Here is a 21,912-nt window from a genome sequence, read left to right on the forward strand (position 1 = left end):
TGTGGGTGCTTGCGTTTCTTTAGGAATCCGCCGTCTTGGTTTGTATAGAAATGAATATTAAGTGACACATACACGTAAGAGGTTGGACATACGTGACGGTTGGTAATATGTCACGTTCCTATACTTAATAACAACATTATTTACTTACAATTTGTCTCCCTGTGATAGGTTGTGGAATATGACTGGAATAATTATGGCTGTGTGTTCAAAATGCACTACCAGTCTGTGTTCAAACCTGTTTTGGAGCTGTAAGTTGATGGCATTAATAAATCAAGTATCAATTTTGGGACTTACTGTATGGCGTCAATTTAATGTCTAATGTATTGAGAATCGAAACTCAGAATCTGAGAATGTAAACTCAGAATCTGTAACTAAGACATAACATTCTATAAACTTGGTTTTGATCCTCAATACATTAGACATGAAATTGACACCATATTACTGTATATGTTTTGAAGTATTGACAATATGACATGAGAACAAATGAAGAGTTTGGTTCCAAAACGCTATATCCAGCATTTTAATGAACTTTCATAAATGTTTTTTTTTTTTTTTCACATTTTGTTTTCCAAGTCATTTCAGTAGAACTGTAATTGGGTATTGTTATTTGATTTATCTTTACTCAATCAAAACAATATTTAATTGTGTATTTCAGGCAATATCAATCAAATTAAGTATAAGTATTTATACTCTTTTGATCCCGTGAGGGAAATTTGGTCTCTGCATTTATCCCAATCCGTGAATTAGTGAAACACACTCAGCACACAGTGAACACACAGTGAGGTGAAGCACACACTAATCCCGGTGCAGTGAGCTGCCTGCAACAACAGCGGCGCTCGGGGAGCAGTGAGGGGTTAGGTACCTTGCTCAAGGGCACTTCAGCCGTGCCTACTGGTCGAACCGGCAACCCTCCGGTTACAAGTCCGAAGCGCTAACCAGTAGGCCACGGCTGCCCCTACTGCCCAGTTGTGCAATTTGATTGATATTGCCTGAAATACATAATTAAACTATTTAATGTTTTTAAAAACGGAGATATAGCATTTTGGACGCAACCTTCCAAATATAAATGGAGTTTGTTGTCTTTTTCTCTAAAGGTATGATGGAGACACATTTGTCAAAACCGTCGATGCTAACTTCATTGTCTGGGAGACATTTGGTCGTAACGACTATTCTTATAATACCACCATGCGTCAGGTTAAGAACATTTTGTGTGTACTTGTTTGAAAAAGGGAGTATACTGTAATGGATACAATAGTATACTTGCAGTACACAATATATTGATCTCCCTGTATCTATATGTGAATATATCTATGTGTTTTGTTTTTTGCACTGTGTGTATGTGTCAGTGGTGCTTGCTGCTCTTTGGAATAGGGGAAGCTCTGATAAAAATTATTGTAATTGTAATGTAATGTAGCCAGGCTACACAGTTATAGCGAGCTATCTGGCTACAACTTAGCCTAAATACACAACTGAAACAAAAGCAAGTCACAAACTCTGTAATTCCACATTACGGTTTTATTTACAGTAGGATATGTACAAAGACAAATAGAAACCAACTATATTGTTCACAAATGGGGCGTGCCACGGCAAAATGAGTCCTATGTCACTAAAATGAATTCGGAGATATAGTGATTTGAAAGGAGAGAGGGTCAAAACAATCCTAAAATATTATTTTTGTATTATAATTTGACTACAAATACAATCCTTAACCTCTAATGCATCTCTCAGCGAAATATTACACTGACTGAAAAACAACCTCGAAATATGACTTTAAAGGCAAAATAAATGCTTAGATGAAACTTTTGTCACAAAGTCTGCCGTGGTTCGGTCCTACATAGCCTACAGACACTCGGTTTAATTTCCTAACCAAAGCTACTGGGCCCTATCATGACAGTCAAAAGCGCATCGTCACTCGTCAAAAGCTTATTCAAATTTAGTAGGATGTCTAGTCCAACATTTATCCTGCAGAGGAGTTGCTTATATCTTGTGACAGTGCGTCTTCAGCTGTGCTCCATACGTGTCTCTCGCCTCTCTAATTGCAAATGATGGTGAATAACTACTCATCATGAGATGTACAGTATTTCGTAATATCTTTATTCTAATTATGTTTCCCATTGTAATCGTGCAATTTGTAATGTTTTGCCTGGACGTGCACTGGTGTGTGTTCATGGATGATAGAAGGATGGTGCGTTGTGCACCCGTCAATATGACTGTTGACAATGCGCTCTTAAAATAACATATAAACAACTCGCCATAGACTTCTGACCAGGTGTACAATAGCGATTTTTAGACAATGCGCCAGGCCACTCCCTAGGTTGTTAATTACCACACCCCTGGGCGCATTGTTTAAAAAATAAACGTGCAAAATACCGAATTAAACTTGGCGCCGGGTGGAAAACGAGTTTTACGCCAAGCGCCAGAGTGCAAAATACAGCCCACTATCTTCCTTGGTTTGACTCGTTTCTAATAGGCTATAGCTATAACCTCTTCAAGAGCTAGACTAGTCTTGGATATTCACTCCAAATAGCCTATAAAATGTGTCACGACACTCGTCGAAGGTTGATTTTAAGGTTCACGGATTATTTTCAATCAATTTTGACAGGCAGTGGTGCTAAAGTCGTCAGAGTTAAAAACAGCCGGTTATCCCAGATATGACAGATGAGGTTGTCACTTTCATTTATCTATTAATGCAAAGATTGATGGTGATTTATTGACACAATATATCAGAAGGCGATGCATCTACTCATTTTATGTAGCCTACAATAAACAGATGATTTTTTTTTTAAGTGTATGTGTACTGTAAGTGTAAGCCACATGCATAGTTTAGTTGCGCTATAGTTTAAACGGAAAACCATATGTGTGAGGGTATTAGCTGCATAGATTCAATGCAGATACATGAATCTAGCTAGTTGTATGTTTGCGAGACTGAAATAAGCGTCACACGTAGGCTTCATGAAAGTGTAGAGGCAGTTTCTTGAGAGCAGCAACTAAGCTACTATGATTTAGGGGAAACTGTGTAATTAATTAGTATTGGTGGGTGGTATCGGGGAATTTTAACGGGTACATGAGCCCAGTATTGGCCCGGTGCCAGTATCGGTATCGGGCCATCCCTAGTGTGTACTGTATGCTACATTGTGGTAGCTGATGTGATTTGATTTGTTTGGCTCTACAGGCTGGTTGTCTTCGAGAGGCACTGACCTGGGATGCGGTTATGCAGCTATACCCAAATGAACCAATAGGCGACCTCCGGGGGCCTGAGGTAGGTAACACAATTTCTTTCTTTTTTTTTCTTTTTTTTTGGGGGGGGGGGGGGTTATGCCTTTAATGCGACAGGACAGTGAAGAGAGTGACAGAAAGCAAGGAAGGGAGAGATGGGGTGGGATCGGGAAATGTCCTGGGTCAGTCTCGAACCCAGGTCCCCGTGAGCACATAGTCCCAAATGTGGTATGGGCGCTGTAGCCAGTTGCACTACAGCCACAGCGTAAAACAATTTCAAACGTTGGGAGAGAAAACTCCCCATGATGATAGTATGCTACTGGTAATGAAGATTATAGTGATTATAACTAGATGTACCACATAGCGGTACAAAATATGACCGCCGCTCAGTCCTGTACATCCGTTCCGCGAAAATAAATCACATTAATCAATTTGTCTCCATCTTCTACTCCATCCCCCACTCTTGAAACTTTTGTGTATGCTTGTTTGGCATGACTGTGCCCGGGGGTTGACTGATAGACTGTCCAATCAGAGGGGCCTGTATGATGCCTCTTTACTTTGCACAATTTTGGCTAAAACAGTAATCAGACAGCACCTTATGTTTAAGTGAATGAAGGAAAATTGTAAAGGCAAAGATGGACATTCGACAAAAGGGTACAGATAACTGCAGCTAGCCTCCAAAGAGGTGACTATTGTTGTGACATCTGGCAAAAAGGTGCATGCTATATTAATACATGTAGTTTGATTTTTCACACCTCTGTTTGGCTTGTTGTCTGTGTCTGTGCTGTGGTGTTGTAGCGTAAGTACTCACTACTATGATACAATGTTACCATTCTTCCATAATGCTTTACAAAGTCCATATTTTCATTTGTTTGTTTTTCTTTGCCGGTAGGTCTGTGAAATAGGCCGTGAAATAGGTATTACGTTTTTATATAAATGGTCTTAAAAAGACTTGAATTTGACTTGAAGAAACCTGTAGGAACCCTGTATATATTGTCCTGTCCTGAATCTGGCAATATCATTGCCATGGTGGAGGGATTCTCTGGGGCTGAGCAAAAGTGAAAAATATGTGGTGTGTGCCTTACGGAAATAAACACAATTTTTTTATTAAGCCCTATGAGCCCTACTCTATTTTTGGCCATTCTCACTACCTTTATAAGTTATAAGCATTTATCCATTGTAAGTGCCATTTACACATGCTATATTTTTTCAGCACAGTCTAGGCTACCCAGATCTGTCACCATTTCATATATTAAATCAGGGCTCTACACTAACATTTTCTTTCAGGAGCACTTGTGCGCCCAAGTTAAAAAATTTAGGAGCACAGACAAAAATTTGGGCGCACAGTCAGTTCTGTACTTAACTTACACATAATCTAACATTATACTGCAGCTAACAGTTAAACATGCCAGTGCACCAATTGCGAATATTAAGAATGACTGACAACATTTAGGCTACAGGAAACAGGATTTTAAAGATCAGTGCCTACTTTATTTTCAGTCTGTTCTATTTTCCTACATTTTGTTAGTGTAAAATAATATAATACATTGCCATATTTGCATTTAGCCTGTATATTAAGTATCCTGCCAAATGTAGGCTAATTTATTTATTTGTGAATCCATCTATAGCTAAACCAAATATGCCCATGGTGATACTACATATGCCTAATACTACAACTAAAACAGTCCATTTTCTCTTCCACAAAACCCAACATAGGCTAATCAAGGATATATGTTTTATACTTTTAGTTTTTATTTGAAATATCTGCATTGAGACTTTCGTTTTGCACTTCAGCTTGTATTCGGTGTAAACAAACAAGCATGCGTGGAAGCCTGGAGTTGTCAGTAGCGTTCTACCTTTGAATAAAATGGGAGTATTACGGGAGGCTACTTTTGTGCCGGTTCGCTACAGCTATATTTTGCATATTGCAGCCAATACGTCAGCTGGGCTAAAAGGCATGTTAGGTTACCTTTCCTTCTCTCACTGCATTCTCAGAATCTCATCCTGTTCCTCCTATATCCAATGAATTCGGTGGATAGAAGAACTAATTTCTTCAATCTTTGCATCTTGGCTGGCTAGTCTAACTTTCCGCTTTTTCTGCGCGCTCTTGGATTTGATAGAAGCGACTACTAGCGATAGAAGCGACTACTTTCACAACGCGAAACTGCTAACGTTGATGGGAGGTGTAGTTTTTATGCTGCATTCGCGACGTGATTCTATGGTTTGCACCAGTAATGTTTCTCGATGTTGCGGTGTATTTTGTAGACAAACATTGACATGGTTAGAAGTCATTCGCACCAGTGCGCCTAAATATTTTTTTGCACTCGCACGGCATCATTTTTACTCGCATGTGCGAGTGAAATGGGCGCACTGTAGAGCCCTGTATTAGTACTTGCATTGATTTGACTTTGAAATAATACAAAGACAAAAGGCGTATTATACAATTCTTACATTTTAAAATGTATTTCACCACAGCAAGCTGCCAGCTGGACATGACTTTCATGTATGTTTAGGCCAGACTGTCCTGAATCTGGAAATATAACAACCATGGTGGAGGACTTTGGGGCTGAGCAATTTACAGACGTGGTGTACACCTTACAGAAATAAATGCCATTTTTTATTTAGTGATGAAAAATGACCTTTCTGTGCTCCATATCTGTGACACGAACTGATCTGACCTGACTTGGCCTGAATGTTAGCCTGTGTGTGCACTCATGATGATTCTCTACTACATTGCCATGAACAAAGTAAAGGCAAAAAAGTGTTTCTGTGTCAAACAAATTGGGATACAATGTGTGCCTTGAATTGAATGCCATGCAGGAATTTGCTAGGATCTCAAAACTGGATTATGAACATGCTTTGCCATAGAGAAGCACATGATAGCTTTGGATTATGAGCATGCTTTGCCACAAAAACACACAAAAACATGGGATAAGTCGAGCTATATGAAGTGATTATTTTGCTGTCACTTCATCTGTTTTATAACCCAGAAGGATGTAAATGATATCAAATGATAGCTCCGTGTCCTCTTTTATCTGACATGTGTGGCATATCTATCAGATCACGATTTCATGAGTAATTCAAACGAGCATTGTTGGTTGTTCAACATGGCGTAATTATTTTGCAGTCACTTCGTCTGTTTTTATAACCCAGAAGGATCGATATACTTGGTACCAATGGATAGCTCTGTGTCTCCTCTTTCATCTGGTATGCTTGCCATATCTATGCGATCACGGGTTCACGTGTAATTCAAACTAGAGTAATACATTTGATTTAATTTCATGATTTTTTTTATTTTCATACTTAATCGTACAGACAAGTGTGCAGTCTCGTTGGAAAGCCCCACTTCTTCTCTGTCACGCAATAAAAGTTTCATCTTGCTGCGATGAACAGTTCCGGAGCAATGTAACAGAAAGCGCTTTCAGACATACGTGTAAGACCGGAGGTTCTGCCGATGTTAAACGGTGGGGCCGTATATCTGAACGACATAACCGGTCATATGGAAGTCCGAATTTAGCCGGTTGTTGTACTACTCCCCCCCTAGTATTTCCTCTGGACATTATGTAAATGTGCTGTGTCTGAATGAGGAGTAGAACATGTGGTTAAAATTCACACCTAGTGAGAGGGCGTGTTGGTGACGTTTCTTTTGTGCGTCCATGTGGTTAAATCTGACTTAAATGCCAGTGTTATGATGGAGTGGCATAGTACTGTCCAGAAAATCACCGACCTGGAAAGATGCAGACATCACGGAGCTACTGTCCATGAGGGCATACAACATTTTGATAGAACACATGAAGGAAATGGCACGTTGTAGCCTACAACTGCATGGCAAGGCCAAACGAATTCAAAAGACTGAATCATCATAAGCAGAAGGCGAAAAGGCATTAGGCTAGCCTACAGCGACGTCGTTGACGACAATAACAGGAGTATTTAATAAATTGTTAGCCAACACGGTTCTCTGTTCATTGATAGCCTTAGGCAGAATTAGGCTACAGAAAAGAATACAGGATTGTTTTCTCTCCCGGCAGTAGGCCTAAAGACAGTAGATTCGTGTTTAAAATGTAAATGCAAACTAAAGGTATAGGCTAACTATGCATATGACCATCCAGAGGAGGCTGGTGATCTGTCAAGAATGATGAAGATCGTAAGATACAGATGGTTTTATTGTTGCTGTCATTATTACCACAAACACGAATTGACAACGAAACCATGGCGATCGTGGGTTATATCTTGCCTGCTTATTAGGCCATGCAGCCCTGTCAGAACTCGGTGTAGCGTGCATACTGGCAGTTTTCATAGACCATCACCAACTAGTTCGCACTTTGGATATATCGTTGGATTGTGAAAAGCCCAATTTCGAATAACTCCAATACAACAGGAAAGCCCTGCAGCGCATAGTGAACACAGCTGGAAGGATTATTGGTGCTTCACTCCCCTCCCTGAAGGACATTTACACCACCCACCTCACCCGCAAGGCGACCAAAATTGTGAGTGATGCAAGTCACCCCGCTCACAATCTGTTTGATCTACTGCCCTCTGGGAAGAGGTACAGAAGCCTGCGCTCCCGCACTACCAGACTCACCAACAGCTTCATACACCAAGCTGTAAGGATGCTGAACTCTCTCCCTCCTCTCCCCCCTCCACCCTCAGCTACATAACATCCTGGACATTGGACCCACAATGGCCGCCTGCACTACTCCACTTGCACACTTTACAACTTGGTGTTGTTGTCCTGAAAACACAACACTTCTGCTGCTCTTACATAACTTGCACCACTATGCCACTTTCTTTCTTACTTAGGTCAAACAGAACTACCCAAGCCTTTTATTGGCCTGACTTTGCACTAGTATTTTATTGACTGTCTATGCACAATTTCAACCAAATTTTGCTGCTCTTATTTTTTCATTATTATATGTGCCCTCTTATTTACTTATTTACTTACTTTTTTGTTTACTTGAATGTTATGTTTGTCTGTGGACTTAAATTGGTAAAATATGTCTTGTCTTCACCGTGGGATAGTGAGAAACGTAATTTCGATCTCTTTGTATGTCTGGAACATGTGAAGAAATTGACAATAAAGCTGACTTTGACTTTGACTTTGACTTTGACAGATGAGGTAGGATGCATCTTTTGTAATTAGAATTTCGTGTGGGTGAGACCTGTTGCCTATCAGTAGACATGTCATCTCGAGTTCCACGACAGCTTAGCTAGTGCCACCGAAATATGACACTGAAATCCTTTCACTATTGGAGTCGCTTAGATAGAAACAGCTGTGGTTAGGACACTTTTGCTGTGGAGTGGAGACACCATAAGTTAGGCTACTCAGAAATTGTTTGCCATCTGGTGTGGTTTTGACAATCAGAAAAGCAATATACTGAAATAGTTTAATGATGTAAAGTCAAGTGCACTTTTGGGTCTGGTGTGTGCGCGCAGTTTTTATTGATGAGTCGGAGTGGCAAGTGCTGCGCATAGTTGCAGTGGAATGTGGCTGTCCAGGGCATTATAAAACTTCTTGCTCTTAGGCCTACTCATACACCGCGCTGAAATGGCGTAGCTGTCTTTAACTTCACTGTTATGTTAGTATTTTGTTAGTTGCTTAAAAACGTTGTGATGGCCTTGAAGTCTTGAGTTAGCCTACTGAATTGGCTGGTAGCCTGCCATAAAGTTTGTGCATGCTCTCTCTCTCCAACGCAAACCAGATTCTGGTACATTACGTTGAAAACAGATAAATGTGTTTATTTGAAGCACACATACAAATACTGTATGTGCGCACTTACGTGACTAGCCTACTTCAAGTATTAGCCTACGCACAATAGATTTCTCTTCTTTAGCCTAAATAATGCATAGGCTACACTTTGTAAACAAAAAGCAGCTGTGACAGGCAGCGGCCGCATATATTCTGCGTCATATCTCGCATCTTGTGAACTCTACAAGCCCCCACCCCTCACTCGACAACCACACGGAGATTCTGTAATGTGCGTGTATGTCGTTCACACATACGTCCGTGTAAGGTCAGTATAAGGTCCGCAGGTTAGCTTCATATCTGAATCATCCGAAGGGTAGGACCTCCGTTTGACAAACCTCCGCATATACTCCGGAGGTTATATCTGAAAGCGCTTAGAGAATAAAGGGTGTGTTTTTTGACGCACGCACTTTGCGTCAATCGGGTTCTAAGGGTTAAGTGAATGGTTGGAACAAAAATGTGGCAGGACTTTTACTTTCTGAAGATGGACTTTTAAACCTTTGGTGGTGGTGGTGGTAATGATTATGACATTGATGATGATGATGGTGGTGATGATGTAGACTGGGCGATTATGGACCAAAACTTGTATTTAAAACTTGTATTTTTAGGATGAACGGTGATATATATTTATACCAGTATTTTCTACAAAATGGGTTCATTTTGTTCATTCATTTGTAAGTCAAACTGAGATCCCAGTAGAATTCTAGCCCCCTGCTGATTCCTGAAAATATCCTCCTGATATTCCTGATATTCTTCTGCCAACAATGGGCGTCACCATTTCACCTCAGTATTTAGAAATACGTTTTTCTACTTACGGCCGAAGCTGCGTTGTATTGATTTTAATGTGCCGGTACACATGCTTGACGTACCCTAACCTATCTAAAAGCAAACTTAATTTTCTGTCAGTCATATATTATATAGAATATTCATAAGTGCAGAATTGTCAACATTTTGAAAGAAATGTAAGTTGAAGCATATTCTAGTTAGCCTGCTGAGCCTGCACTAAGATTCTAATATTTATAATGTAAACCAGTAGTTCTCAAAGTGGTTCTGGTGGTCCTCCGGTGGTCCTCCGGTGGTACTCCAGGACTTTCCGAGATCTAGAATCTTTGGTTTAACGGTTATTTGGAATGTGAGCGATAGCTAAGCTGCACAATGATGGCACGCCGGGGGGGGGGGGGACATAGTGCATAGTGCTAAAAGACAAACCAGTTGATTATTTTTTCCTGAGAAAACGCGAGGAACTAAAGCAGTCCAAATCAAAATTACAGTTCTGTGCTTCACCCATAGCCAAAGCACAAGAACCTTCATATCGTGCCTGAATGGCGCTATAATCTACGAGCTAAACACAGTTTACACTCCACTTTCACACGATTTCAACTGAACGAGTAAACTGAACATAGTTAATGGATATGGACTAGGCTATTTGTTTGTTTTGCACTTAATTGAAATGTGCTGTAGGCCTAGGCTACATTTTCACATGCACTTGTGCATATTTCTCAATATAAAAAGTTACTTATTTCCAACTGAACTGCTATATGGAGTATTTTTTGTTTGTTAAAGTTTAAACATTTAGGAGCACTGCAGCCAACAGTTAAACATGCCAGTGCATTAATTGCAAAGATTAATCTGAATGACTGACAAAATTTACAGAAAACAAGATTTTAAAGAATATCAGTGCCTTCTTTATTTTCAGCCCGTTCTATCCACCTCCACCTCCACACTGTCATGACCCCAACCCTAACCCTAATCCTAACCCTAACCCTAAACCTAATTTATGACAAAAAACGAATGACGCTTAATAACAGAAGTGTTATGTCATAAACGTTTATGACTTGTTTATGACACGTTCATGACAGTGTCATGTCACTTGTCACGGACTGAGCCGTGACGTGCTCACGCAGCGTGCAGCCAGCCAAACGCCGGCGCTAACATTCAAACTGTCCTGCCGCTGTTCTCCGTGTAATATCACTGTCATTACCGTTTGCTCTGTTGTATTCCTGGTTCTCTATTCACAATGTAATTTACCACCGTTCACCATAAATGCCAGCTAGCATGCGTTGTTGTTTAAGGTGCAGGGAAAGGCCTACCGGCATTCTTAAGTAGCAAATGTTTGTGCATGACTCCATTCACATTACTCAAACTATATACATTGTCATTTCCATCTCCCATCTGTATTAATGTCTTCTGGTAGCAAGTAATGAAAATACCCACACTGGCTGTCAAACTTCTCATTTATTTAGTTAAACCTTCGTAATTACAACTCTGTACACAGTTAACTCACCACCATCCCGAACTCCGTTTCAACTTCCTGGTTTAACGTGGGGAAGCCGAGGGAATGTTCCACTAGGTTGAAATAGAGGGGTTTCGCGGGTGATTGGTGGTGGGAACCATTATTGCAGGGGTGTTTTTGTGTTTATCACTAATATGGGTTTTTCTCTTTACAAATGTGATTTTGGTGGGGGAAACATTTTGTATGTATTTCTATATTTGCTGTTTGCTTGTTTGGTTTATTATTTGGTTATTATTGTGTGATTATTTGGTTAATTGATTTTTGTTAGCAATGGGGCAATCTAGTGGGAGGGGCTACAGCTAGCCTAAGGCTGTATTAGGCCCCATGGCCTCAGTTGCAGTGGGTCTGTGCAGAGAGAGAGAGAACTGTAAATGAGAATGGTGGACTGGTTAAGTGTGCAGGGTCTTTTGAGACATAGCCTGGCAATTTGATGCCTATTTATTTTCTTTTTGAACAGTTTTTGTTTTGCATTTTTGCTCATCTTGACACTGAATATTTGCACGTATTAGAAAAAATATTTTTGAAAAAAAAAAAAAATAAATAAACAAAAGACCTTTTTTGGAAACTTGCATCTTCCCTGACTCCGCCATCGGTTATCCTGCCACATCACTCTTATACTGCCGATACTGTCAAGTAAAGTGTAACCATAGCTACTTACAGGAATTCGGTGCTCTCTTTCTGCAGACTGCGGCCGTTGCATTCCCTCTATACTGTATCACAGTTGTGTTTATAGTTTGCTGCAAAAACACACACTTGGTTAATTTATTATTGAGCTTCTCAACTGTAGGGGGACCCTAAGAGCAAATCTTCTTTAGTGCTGCTTTAAGTTACTTGTGTACACATGTCATGTCTTTTCCCCTACAGTTCTACCAGTCCTGTTTTATATTGGAGGAGGGCCGTATAGGAAAGTTGACACAGCCATACGATATCTTAAACCAAAGCTCTAGCAACCACATAACCTTCTCTCAGGACGACAGTGCTGTTTATGTCTTTAAAGCCAGGATTGTGGACCCAAATTACAGGTGATAACAGAGGACACACTTGAATTCTTACTTAAATCTACATTGGGCAAAGCACACACATTGAGCCAACACTATACCAACATACCTTTTCCATCTATATTTGCATTTTATAGTTATATAAATCCTGGAGGCCTAGTAACTAATGTGATTATAGAACATAGTTTAAACAAACACATACCTCTCTGATATCCTCTGGTGATATTGATAATGACTCGATGGAAGCAAATTCATATTTGCAAAGACCAGTTGATTTTTGTTTTGTTTGTTGTGCTGCAGTGCTGAGAGTTAGGGAAATAAATGACCGTCTGTTTCCTTTCATGACTTTCCTTACTCAGCTTCTGTGATCTGACAACCACCTTTGCTGTCCAGACCTATGGAATCACTAAAACGTAAGAGACACGATTCAACCATTGTCATGATGACACGTGAAATACTGTTTGGTTTCCCTCAAACTGATCCAATTGAAATTTAACAACATGCTTGTTTTCCATCTCACTGTATTTGTTTTTGTGTATGTCTTCACAGGAAGTATGAATATCTCATCCCTTATGTCACACTCATCTTTACATTCATAACTCTTTGTATCTTAGCTTACAGTTACTACAGATATGTTTACATATTCCGTGAATTACAAATGAGAAAAAAATGCAATTGAAAACACTTGAAAATAGACATTCTGTCGTACAGTGGTTCTTTTGAACCCAAATGTTGGTATGTAGCCTATATATGCTGTTGTGTGTTAGATGAGTGGCATTGCAATAAGTATAGTATGTAGATCAGTATGTTGCATAACTAGAGGATGTATTTCTTTAACGTTTCTTAGTCAATGGAAGTATATACATTTTATCTAACTTTGTAGAAATATGTATTATTGGCATATAGGTTAATGCTGTTGCTGTTGCATTAGCAGTCATTTACTGTAAATTACATATTGTTAATGTAAGCAATGTTGAATTATTTCTAATCCTGTACCTTTACTGAAGAGCTTTAAGAATAATTTTAACATTTAAGTTATGTTGGTTTTCTGAGACACTGGTATAAACTGTGCTTTCTGTATTTTTAATGAACAAAGGTTTCCCCTAATAAAATGTCTTGCCAATGTATTGGCAGTCAGTGTAGAAACGTATATTTTTTTTACTAAAAAACATCTGTAAGAAGAAGGGCCCTATCGTGCACCCGATGTAAGACTTGCATAACCCCTTGTCAGTCAATACTGAAAGTAAATCATTTTTATCTGTTTTGTCATTGCCTATAAGACCTGTGAAGTTAGTTTCAGTTCAGTTTGCCTATGAGTTCAACTAATAGGCAAGTGCAGAATGCATGTAGGATATACTCTGCTAATCACACACAGGTTTTAATAAAGCAAGTACTAATGGAATTGTGCAAGCAGATCCCTTCAGATGAGTTGACTGTCAAAATACCGATGGGCTGTTTGGTGTTGCACTGATGCCTCTTAAAGGGAATGACAGAAAACATACAGTTATGTGCAGAATAATAGCAGTGTGTTTTAAAAAATATAATAACGCTCAGAATCCTTAGAATAACTGTTAATTCCATAATATTAATGCATTGGGAACACTGCACATTCAATTTCAAATCAAAACATGAAACAGAAAGTGAAGAAAGTGAAGAAAAAGGAATGTTAGGCCGTTCAAAAAAATAGCAGTGTTTGCATTTTTCTTTACAAACTCAGACATTTACTATATAAACTGAAAAATCAGGGTCTGTATAAGTAAGTAGGCCTACATTCAGGATTTTCTTCATGTCGAATAGATCTTTCGCCTTTTACGAAAGATTTCCTTTGAGGACCATCAAGTGAATTGTTACAAACTTGTGTGCTTCAGTGTGGGCTCCTCTGTTGAATGTAAAAGTGGGTGAATTATGCTGTTTAGTTTCAACCCACGTGCATCAACTAGGCTACGTCGATTCCACGAGAATTTGATGCATAACCATTATCGACATTGCATTCTTCTTAACTAGGCGTTTGGTAACTTAAATGCAAATGTAGGCTACTATTTCGTGAAATCTTTGCACAGGACACGTGAGCAAAGCATGGCACATCTTCCGTGTACCGTTTTCGAAGAAAAGAAGGGGGCATTCCATTAGACTCGAGCGCCTCCCCGTGAGCACACAATGCAATGTCTTGAGTCTCATGATTATAAGTATTTCAAGGGAACAGTTTTCTGTTGAAAGCACCTTTGCATGAAACTGATTTGCATGAATCTTATTATTGTGTCTTCCAACATTGTGTAATGTGTGTATTGTGTCAAATTGTCGCTAGTGCATTCTAGCCCAACAAGTCTGCTTGTCTGTTCGTTCGTACCATGAGTTCGATTTTTCAAGATTGCTGCGCCCATAAACAATACATGTGGACCTATACATGTGTATAGTGATGGCTATATGGGATGAAGCTTCTTGAAACCTTGAAGCTTTCCAGCCAAATGTGTTGAAAAGTGGTTCATTTCTCGAGGCTTCGAATGCACTCTAGGACACCTACTGGTCAATAAAAATACAACACATAAAAATTCCACACACAAGAGCAATACAAAAAGCGTAATTTGGTCTGCAAATGCTTGATACATTCATAAGTACAGGCATTGGGGAATACAAGCGATTTCCATGTTGAAATATATCCTCTCTTTGTAGCCTAACAGTAGCTATAGGCGATCTGTGAAAATCGTGAAAATTCATGAATAACCTAACGCCTTGCCTGCCCAGTGTCCCAAAGAGAAACTTCCTTGCAGTGAAATATTTTCTCTCTGTGTAACAAATGAAGTAGAAGTAGAAGGTGATCCACGAAAATATATTATCTCGAGGAGGGATTAAACCCAGGTCGCACGATTTCTAGTCCAACGCCTTACCCAGTGTCATATCCTACAATCAGCCTTCTTTCAGAGAAAAAAAAACTATATTAAATTGTAGGCTGACGTTGGGTAAAATGACACAGAAGAGAGCAAAGTGCTTTTGTAACTGAGTATGTTTGAAGAACAGAGGGCAGTGAAAGTGCTTTGGTTACTGGGTAGTATAAATGAACAGAGAGCAGTGAAATATATGCCTACAACCAACCAACGACTGACAGCTAACCGCGAGTAGGCTACGTATCCGAGTATGGGGCATCTTAATAGTCGAAGCGTCCTGCCTAAAGTGAACCACAACTCGAAGCAGTGGAGCCAAATAAGGCCTCGAACGTCACGTCTGACGTCAAATTACCAATACAACTCAAGCCTCGATACGGGGCTTTGACGTTCTCGACACACGCTTCGGAGCCTCGGTATCAACCGTAACATGTGTACAAACTGTTTATTTGCATTTTGTCATATTTGTGTCATCAAATCAGTCTTAGAAACAATAGTGTCCAACCTCCATCTAGCTATGTTACTACAATGTGTATTTGTGTAAAATACGGTGTAATGTTTCGTTGCGAATTGGTATTGCTACATAACTGGTAACTATCGCTAACAGAATAACAAGCGGTAGCATTTTCATTTTGTTCCTAGGCCTACGATTTGTTCATCGGGATGTCACAAATTCGGTTTCTCGCGCGGATGGCATCAATGCAGCCCCACCAGACGAATCCACCGTAGAGTTAATCCAGACTACTTCAGCGCCCTCGATATCAAGAATTTTGAGTTTAACGTGGAAGGTTTGCACTGTACTTTCACTAGTTTTTGACAATAAGAGGGAGCCCTGTCAATGACAGGGCATCAAAAAATTATTTAAAACTCATAATGGTCCTCTCCACGGAAATCTTTAGTAAAAGGCGAAAGATTTATACGATCTGAAGAGAACCCAGAGTGTACTGATTGTTAAAACGAGCCTGTTCCAGTATTAGTGAATGGAGCCTACAACTCACAGTCAGGGTTGCAACATGATTGAAATTAATTTGAGCATATATAATACACATTAATATATTGTGTTCAGTCTTTTTAGTATAAACATGCTAAGAGTATAAATATTTTGCAAACATAACATTTAAACGTTGCAGTGGGAGAAATCCGCAGTGCATGCTGGGAAACATCTACCCCGCCCCCAAGTTTCTGTGCAACATGTGCGTACACTGAAAGCTTGTGTTTTTCTTCCAGATCTGTATTCTTCGTAATACCCTACCTTTGATTTATGAGTGGTTTGTAATGTGGGACTTTCATTTAGTAGGCCTACTGCTTTTTGTAAAGGAGGTGAGTCCTCCACTCATTTTCAACAAACATATAAAAGATATAGCCCACTGTAGATAGGCTCACAAGTGTTCCAGCAATGTTAAAATAGTCCATGATCAATATTCCTAATTTCTGGAAAACTATGTCCATATTCCTGAATGTCTTTATTGGCTGAAATGAGTTATGGCCTAGTCCAAGCTAGTATGTCCGTTTCCCACATACCCATGACTATATAGCTCTATTAGTTGTTCCTTTGTCTTTATAGGCCTACCAATAGCCTACTAATTTGGCATACAAAACACACTGCATTGGATCAACTAATTGAAGATCCATTAATTAAAACTGTGGCCACCCCCCACCCCCCAATCTTCCCCTCCCTTGCCATGATCAACCACTGACACTGGACAATATGCATTCTGTGCTCCTATGCACTATGGCACTTTTCTTGCTATTAGGCTGCGACTATCTTACTCATGTGTGCTGGAGGGTGTTCTGGGGTTCTTGGAGCTGGGGGGATGAGAGTGTGTGTGAGAGTAAGAGAGAGAGAGGGCGGAGCATATAGGGGATGTTTGTCTGTATGTTTACCTATTTATTTATGAATTATTTATTGCTCTTTTTAAAAAAAAAAAACAAAGCACTGACCAAGAGTGGCAACTTGAATTTCGTTGTGTTGATACTCTGTATTTTATGCAATGACAAATAAAGCTTCTATTCTATTCTATAACACTGCATTGGATCAACTGATTGAAGATCCATTACTAATGTTATTAATGCAACCATTTAAAAGATTAGGCCTGGCGGTTATGAATTTGGTATATATTTGTAACAAGCAGCTTATAAACTGGGACAGTAGTAAGGATACAAATGACTATTCAGCTCCAAATCAACTTGATACAAGTACAATTGACAGGGCAAAAAGCAGAGGAATGAACACAGGGTGTGTACTAGACATACAGTACAGTGCTGTGAAAAAGTATATGTCCCTTCCTGATTTCTTGTATTTTTGCTTATTTGGCACATTTAAATGTTTCAGATCATCCAATTAATTTTAATATAAGACAAAGACAATGGGAGTAAACACAAAATGCTACTTTTAAATTATCATTTCATTTATTAGCGATTCAAAAACGAAAAATTTCTGTTTTACCTAGCTTGAGTTGCTGCTGCTATAACAGCTAGGGCTACTAGGTTTCATGACCCCAGAGTTCATGCTCCCAGAGTGTAACGCTGTAGCTTCCTAGCAGGTCTAGCTGGTAACTGCAGCAACGTGGACTAGAACCGATTGTTTTCAGGGGTTTTTCTTTGTATGGATAGCACTCGGTGACCTCGAGAAATGGAGATCTATGTGAAAAAACGCCCGGAGTTCTCTTGCAAGTGAGGCCTGCAGTTCTTTTAATGTTAGTCTGGGTTCTTTGTGACCTCCTGGATGATACGTCAATGTGCTCTTGGGGGAATTTTGGTAGGTCAGCCATATCTGAGAAGGTTCCATTATTACAAGTTTTCTCCATTTGTAGATAATCTCAGTGTCCCAGAGCCTTAGAAAAGGCTTTGTAACCCTTTCAAGACTGATAGATGTCAATGACTTTGTTTCTCATCTGTTCTTGCATTTCTTTAGATCACGGCATCATGTGCTACTTTTTGAGACCTTTTAGCCTACCTCACATTGCCAGACATGTTCTATTTAAGTGATGTTTAGATTACACAGGGCTGACAGTAATCATGCCTGGGTCTTTCTATGAAATGTGATGAATTGGTTAATTTAGTGACTTCATTTTTGTATTTAAAAACTGCATTTCGTACCTACTCAGGTTATTTTAATATTTAAATAAGTTTGATTATCTGAAACATTTACGCAGAAATGTTTCAGATAATCAAAGGGAAGGAGGCACATTTTTCACAGCACTGTGGCAATGGATTCAGCTGCAGATGCAATTTGTCTGAAAGCATTAAATACCCCATTCACATCTGGTAGGCAGGATCCGATCTTGACCACTTTACACCTTTAAGCAGTTACGTAAACACCTTAGATGTGTAGGCTGATAGGTAGACTATTATTTTGATACCTCATTCTTATGGTAGGCTACAATAGGTTTCCATTATGACCCTGGGACATAAGACTGGTGAAATCAATTCTAAGCGTGATATTTCACGTAGGCCTATATTCCAAAGTACTACTACTATTGACTGATGCAGTGGTAATTCTTAGTCTCCTCTGCACTGCAGCTTAAATGTTATATTATTGCTGTAGCTGTAGCCCTGTAGCTTAAATGTTACAATTCTTAACTGTTAATAGCTTGAATGTTATATTGCTTTAAGTCACAGTGTCTTTAAAATGAATAATGTAAATAAATGTATTGTTTCTTTTAGGATATGTTTTGGCTGGTATAGTCTCGTCTAGCCTGTATTGTTTGCCGGTTTGTCAGGATTCAAGCTATATATTTTTGTGATTGTTTTCTCTGAAGAATGTCCAGTGGCCTAAACCGAGCCCTTTATTGATAACGTCATACTTTACCTTTATCTTTGTCATGTATTGTTAGCATCTGTTCTGACCAGTCATAAAGCAAACAGGTGCGCGCTCTGCAACACCCTGCTCAACACGGCCACAACTCTAAATATGTGAGGCCCTGCTTTCAGAGGATAACCTCTATCCCTTGGTGGTGTATACATGACAAAAAAGTTGGCCTTAAATAGCTTATATTCATATATATGAATAACTTATATTCATATAACTTATATTCATATATATGAATAGCTTATATTCATATAGCTTATATTCATATATATGAATAGCTTATATTCATATTCACATTCATATTCAATATTACCTTTCTATTGCAGAGCTGGAAATATCAACATCAACAACAACATGTTACATAGCGCTTTCCACATCACTCAAAACGCTTCACAGGAACCTCACTAACCACCACCAATGTGTAGAACCCACCTGGGTGATGCACGGCAGCCATTATGCGCCAGAACGCTCACCACACACCAGCTTGAGGTGGAGAGTGAAAGAGTGAATGAACCAATTGCACTGGGGGATGATTAGGAGGCCAGATTGAATGAGCCAGGTTGGGAATTTAGCCAGGACACCGGGGAACCTCCTACTCTTTGTGATAAGTGCCATGAGGTCTTTAATGACCACAGTGAGTCAGGACCTCGGTTTAACGTCTCATCCGAAGGACGGAACGGACCGCATATCATGAGAGCAAATGTAATTTTCCTCTCCTAGATGACTGCAATTGGACATTTTATGGTCAATATTAGACCAAAAATATTTTGTAAATATGGGAACATTAAATATTAGATCACCTAAGGATTTTCAATCAATCCACTTTATGGGCTTAGTAATTTTTTTAAAGATATTATAAAATAAGTAGCCTAAGCTATAGGCCCACATTTGGCCTATATGTTCCCATTGCCAGTTTCATGTGATACTATGAAAGCTGCATGCAGACTTTAAGAAGTACTTCAAAAACCTGTGCTGATATTGATCATACATATATGGCAAAGAAAGATATGAGCTTATCACAAGAAAATTATTGTACGCCAAGTTGGAACTTGAAACATTTTCCCACGTCAAAGTGTGTAAGAACATTTTTATAAATGAGGCCCCTGGTTTGATCAGGTCAAAATCCGAGAACTGACTAGCTATCAGCCAACTATAGGCTATACCATCACCAACAACTGCCGAGCTGGATCTGACAAAGCTGGGGAATTTACAACCTGATATTTTGCCTAATCATGTTTGCCAAGCTGTTCTTGCAGGTTTCTCAACACCTGACAACAGACTATAGACCCTTTCAACAAGGTAAACAAAAACAGTGCTTGAACGTTCTATTTGGGCCCCAATCTACTTCCTCTGCATTAAGATAACATATGGAATGTTAAAAAGGAAGCCTTGTGGGGCCAACTATGATGCTGATAATGGAACTCTCCTGAAAGGGTCCATAAGAGAGCAGCTGGTGGGGTATGATGGGTGTGTTGTTTTTCTTTCACCTTGTATCATGAAAAAAGAATATGAATATAAACAGACTAGCTAAGTCCAAAAAGCACACCTTATTATAATACTACTGCTGAATGCACATTGCTTAGTGTGTGTGTCTCTCAAGGCAGACACACACTTCCCTGAGGGAATTTCTTTAACCTGTATTTTCCTGTTAGAGACACACACACACACCCTGGAAAATTATGCAATTACTCTGTGCTGCCCTCGTTACAAGTAAAATAAACAAACAAAATACTTTCCCTGTCTCTGCTTTGTTTGTTTCAGAATTCCTGCAACAGTGTTGCTTTTACAGATGTCATTCAAGCATTACACATATGCTAAATGACAATATTTTAAATTCAAGATAATGTACTTTTTGGTGCAACATTAAGACATGTACTACCATTGTACTTACATGCACTGTTATGTGCAGGAATGATTTGTCTACTGTGATGTTGATAGCTAGTTATAAACTGAGCGATACAGTGTTTGAATTAGGCGTTGTCTGTACGGTTGTTATGGATTATTAATTTTGACCCATGGAACAGTAAGAAGGCAGCTTTTAAGACGCTCCCACATCACCTCCAGGGGGCGTAATGGAGCCATTAAAACATCCACAGCCTCCTACATCTGACCCTCATGGGCTGTCCTGTTGTGTCCTGTGTTGTGTCCTGTGTCGCCTCCTGTGTCGCCTGGGGACCTTTGACACATTTACATCATATATTTGCAATATTTCTCAACACCTGACACCATCATCTATTAATTTGCTAAATCAATATAATTTATGAGATGTATGATTAACTGATTAACTTATATTATTTACTGCATTTTATTGACAACTTCTTTTGCACATTTCCATGTCTCCATATGTTGTACCTGCTGTGTAGTCTTGTTTGTGCTTGCTATATGTCGTATCTGCTGTATAGTCTTTGTGTGTGTTTGAATTATGTTGTTATTGTTGTACCTGCTGTGTAGTCTTTGTTTGTGTCTGCTTTATGTTGTACCTGTTGTGTAGTCTTGCTTGTGTGTGTTACATGTTTGGTGGGGCCAAAGACGAATTTACACAGTAGTGGACAATAAAGACCTCTAATCTAATCTAATCTAATCTAATATAATATAATTAACAAAATGCTATCATTTGAGAGGTCCATGGGCGTAGGCTATTACACATGTCGTTTCTCCCTATAATCTTGGACTAACATGGTGAACTGGCCTTTCCTGTTAATGCCTGAATTAATTGTAGCTAACCTATGTGTAGCGAGATTTATTAAAATGCCTCTTAGATGATCAGTTAACATACAATTCCAGACTTGCACTTTAGATTAGGGACTGGCAGAAGTAGGTCTGGGCTATAGAAATCCTTCACTCTCTCATAATTCATCGTGGAAATATACCCCACTGGGTAATTGTTGAAAGGCTGACTCAGCTGGCATACAGTAGGATAGTGTACCGCATACACCTTGTCGGTAACAGTGGGGTCCTTGTGCTTATTGAGC

General features: G+C 39.3%; 1 protein-coding gene and 2 non-coding genes across 4 annotated transcripts in view; 2 read left to right on the top strand and 1 right to left on the bottom strand.

Annotated features, from left to right (window-relative positions):
• The window catches only part of LOC121699839 (cation channel sperm-associated protein subunit epsilon-like), a 54,458-nt gene extending 40,895 nt beyond the window's left edge, over window positions 1-13,563 (top strand). Inside the window, exons 17-22 of one of the 2 annotated variants that reach the window (XM_042082305.1) lie at window positions 169-248; window positions 1,095-1,194; window positions 3,173-3,259; window positions 12,117-12,274; window positions 12,610-12,663; window positions 12,800-13,560. In XM_042082305.1, coding sequence (XP_041938239.1) covers window positions 169-248; window positions 1,095-1,194; window positions 3,173-3,259; window positions 12,117-12,274; window positions 12,610-12,663; window positions 12,800-12,929 — 609 coding nt within the window. In that variant the 3' untranslated portion in view covers window positions 12,930-13,560. Of the gene's footprint in view, window positions 1-168; window positions 249-1,094; window positions 1,195-3,172; window positions 3,260-12,116; window positions 12,275-12,609; window positions 12,664-12,799 lie in introns of both variants that reach the window. The other variant, XM_042082306.1, reaches the window with a different exon arrangement.
• Window positions 13,564-14,018: 455 nt separating this feature from the next.
• On the top strand, window positions 14,019-14,134 carry LOC121700794. The gene has a single exon (XR_006027289.1). It is a non-coding gene; the product is annotated as a U5 spliceosomal RNA (small nuclear RNA).
• Window positions 14,135-15,957: 1,823 nt separating this feature from the next.
• LOC121700792 lies at window positions 15,958-16,072 on the bottom strand. Its single transcript, XR_006027287.1, has one exon. It is a non-coding gene; the product is annotated as a U5 spliceosomal RNA (small nuclear RNA).
• Between the last annotated feature and the right edge of the window lie 5,840 nt (window positions 16,073-21,912).

This window comes from Alosa sapidissima, chromosome 24, assembly GCF_018492685.1.
Source record: "Alosa sapidissima isolate fAloSap1 chromosome 24, fAloSap1.pri, whole genome shotgun sequence".
NCBI lineage: Eukaryota > Metazoa > Chordata > Actinopteri > Clupeiformes > Clupeidae > Alosa > Alosa sapidissima.